This window comes from Sinocyclocheilus anshuiensis, unplaced genomic scaffold, assembly GCF_001515605.1.
Source record: "Sinocyclocheilus anshuiensis isolate Anshui unplaced genomic scaffold, SAMN03320099.WGS_v1.1 scaffold877, whole genome shotgun sequence".
In the NCBI taxonomy this organism is placed as follows: Eukaryota; Metazoa; Chordata; class Actinopteri; order Cypriniformes; family Cyprinidae; genus Sinocyclocheilus; species Sinocyclocheilus anshuiensis.
The window spans coordinates 1,424,968-1,428,671 of record NW_015557181.1 but is presented as its reverse complement, the minus strand read 5'-3'; the positions used below and the strand labels follow the sequence as shown (position 1 = coordinate 1,428,671).

The following is a 3,704-nucleotide window of genomic DNA, read 5'->3' as shown; positions in this document are numbered from 1 at the left end:
TGGTCCATCTGTCTTGTTTTTAAGTTTGCACCATATGTTTTCCTTGAAGCACCATGACTTTTTAAATTTGTTTGTGAATGTGAAACATTTTGCATACATGTTTTTTATTGGCCATGTACACAAAGTTTTTAGAATCACAACCACTTTTAAACATAAGAGCAAATTAATTTAATAAATTATTGCACTGAACTGCACTACATATAAAAATAATACAGGAGTCAATCCTGATTCACATTTGATGCAACAATGTAAAATACAGTGGAAAAAAAATCTGTGGGCATTAAAAAGCAAGTTTTGTCATTTATTTGAACAGATTGCACTAGTTAATCACATCTTTAAAGTGATGCAGCAACAAACACAGCGTGAACCGTGATGTCCGATTTGTGAACAAATGACGCTTATGAGTTGGTTTTGATGAATCTGTAAAAATATTCACAAAATGTTCTGGATTTAAATCAGATTGAATCATTCAAAGCTGTTACTGAGAACACAGCTGACTCCCTTACTGAACTGAGTCATTTTATTTTGTCTTATTCGAAATGAACACTGCAGTGTGAACGCGGCCAGTTGCGATCTACATTTTGTTGTGTCAAATTTTAAATTTCCTTCTCCATCCAAGACTTTCACAGAATCAGTTCATCTTATGTTTGCATCACTTATCTTAACATTTATCTCCATGTTAACAACATTTTTAACTTCTCCTCTAACTCTAGCACTCTCTATTATAATGCTAATTTTAATTTTATTTGCTTGTTTTTTTATTTAAAAAATTTGACCCTCTAACATTTGCACTCTCTATTCTATTTCTATTCTAACTACTTCTTTTATTTAAAAAGAAAAAAAGAGCCTTTAACACTAGCATTCTCTATTAAAGAATAGAGAATGCTAGTGTTAAAGGCTCTTTTCTTGCTTTTTTCTCTATTCTTTTTACTTATTTTCTTTTTATTTATTATATGTGTGTGTGTGTGTGTGTGTGTGTGTGTGTGTGTGTGTGTGTGTGCTGCCACCGTCAACAGGATAAAAAGAACCGTAATAAAGAGACATCGCAGCACAATGGCTTCTTTCTGGTAAATATGTTTGACTACATAATTTTCACTAACTCAGACTAACAGTAACTAATTGTCATGCTTGCTGATTCAGCTCTTATGTCAAGGCTGGCCTGTCTGCTTGTCTGTCTGGACAATCGAATCGCTGAATCATTATCAGTTCTTGCAGCAGCAGCAGAACCGTGAGACATGTTCAGTATAGGGCAGAGCCATAGATTCACTTCAGATAAACTGAGCTCTCTCTTAAGCTCTGTACCAGTACAAGAGCTTTTATTTCAGAATTAATCATTTGTTGTATTTTATTAAGCTGCAGAACTCATGTATTCAAAGTTCACTGGTGCACAAATAACCACTGATAAGATATATAATGATGCATAAATGTGTGAATCTCACAAAACCTGTCATATTTCAAACAAAATGAAAAAGAATATAAATTGCATAAAGAAAATTAAGAAATTTTGTATAACCATAACGTTTTCGCATTTGCATTTTAATATATACAAATGTTAATGGTCCTAAAATCAGACTCCACTTTCTATCTAAAAATATTTTATATACTTCTAGTTATATATTTAATTATTATATTTTAAATATAATATTTTATATATTTCATATATTTTTTATTTTGGAGTCAAATATGACCTGGAAATGTTTTTGTGAGATTATCCTTAATATTACTTTCGTTCTTGGTGTAGCCTATACTTTTGCATTCTCTCTTATTGAGCAAATGAATGTCACATTGTCACACGCCACTATTGTACGTACACCCATCATGCATGTAATAAAAGCCGTCCTGACATGGTGTCTGATTATCATGTAACATATTGTCTGTAATATTGCTTTTCTCATGCTAATAAGAGATTTGTTGGCATCCTGGTGGTGTGAGAAGGTATAATATTCTCCCACAGAGAATAATAAAGCACACAGCATGTAATGTTTTAAACAGAACCTCAGCAGCAGTGCATGCTGGGAGATCACACTGATATGACATCTACCTTATGTCTATCAAGTGAACCCTGTGGAGGACTGCACACTGTTTGATTATGCTTATTCAGAACTGTCAATAATGATTTTAAAAAATAACCATTTGGCATCATGAGTCGAATGTATCTGAGGTTAACAAGTGAAGTGAAGTGAAGTTAACTTTTCCTCATGGTAAAAGATTTATGGTTTAATAATTCAGTCATGAAGAAGTCAGTCAAAGAATCACCCAGTTTATGTTTCACATAAACAACCCAACTCTCATGAAACAGCTAGTCATGTCAAGTGAATCAATAACCAGGATTATATTCTAGAGTTCTGGAAAACACAGTTCATTGCTATTGGAAATAATTAAGAGTCAAGACTCCATCACTTCTTTGTTTACATTTTACGCTTGTAAAACATGCTGTTCTTGAATAAGTTTTACTAAATGAGCTTTGAGTGTGTAATAACCTTTTAATTTCTCTTCAAAGCTGCATTAAAGTCAACATGAAATTATATTCACAACCCATTTTACCTAACTGGTTATTTAAAGAGAAAAATATAGGGTGGGACTTAAAAAATTGATTTATATACTGGTTGTTGCACGTCAGAGTCTTCCCTCTTGAAACACTGATTGTGACCATTGGTTGAACAGCCTTGATGATTTGTAATTATTTTAGCTAAAAAGCAAATTAATTTCTGCGATTATATGATTTATTAAATTTAATAAAAGGTTAATTTTTTGTGTGAAATAATATGCACCATGTCTTCTGCATCGAGCCCAGTGTTATGGAAGACTTTTGATTTTATGTTGACTTTAGCTTACCATTTTCTGTTGTTGTATGCTGTGATGCATTTTATGATTATGTAAACTCTTTTCTGTTCCAAAGAGTTTTCTAATGATGTAAAATATTTAAAGTGGACCTAAAAATTATTTGGACACCTAAGTAACACATAAAAATGTCTGAATATCATTAGATATAAAATTTCAAACAAGTGTCATTTTTTGGAAAGAAATATACGTTACAAGCAAACATTTTACAAAATTTCGTTTTTAGGCTCTAAAGAAATAGTTCACCCAAAAATGAAAATTTGCAGAAAAATGTACTCACCCTCAGGTCAACCAATATGTGGAGTTTGTTTCTTCATCGAAGAGCTTTGCCATTACATCACTTGCTCACCAATGGTTTCTTGAATGGATTCCATCAGAATCAGGCACGTGCACAGGTAGGGCTCAACCTGTGCAGAGCACATGCACACAAAGCGACTGAGTGATCCTCGTCACCTAGGTAAAATATATTTCTAAGACATTTATGATCGCTGATACACTTAATTTATTAACATTTAATCATATTATATGGTCGCATGGCTAATTCATGTTTACGCTGTTAATATGCATGTATTCTAGCTAGCTTTTTTTATCTAGTATTCTATACTGTCTGCTCGTCTTCAAATGTATAAACGTAGTAAAACAGTTTTACTACAGTAATGTTGTTGTAACCAAAAAAAAAACTTCACAGAATCAAATCACTGTGAAATCTTTACATTTTATCATGCATAATGTAATACGTTATATATATTACATAGCTAAAAAAATATGTTTCTTCAAACGTAATTTTATTGAACTTTATGTGTGCAAAGCAGAGAAAAATTGAATTGTGTATATACTGTATATATATATATATATATATATAT

General features: G+C 31.9%; 1 protein-coding gene across 1 annotated transcript in view; it reads left to right on the top strand.

Moving 5' to 3' along the window:
• Positions 1 to 3,704, top strand: part of trpc3 (transient receptor potential cation channel, subfamily C, member 3) — a 56,141-nt gene that overhangs the window by 11,813 nt on the left and 40,624 nt on the right. The window contains exon 3 of the mRNA XM_016473953.1: positions 1,017 to 1,067. Within this exon, the coding sequence (XP_016329439.1) occupies positions 1,017 to 1,067 (51 nt within the window). The remainder of the gene's footprint in view (positions 1 to 1,016; positions 1,068 to 3,704) is intronic.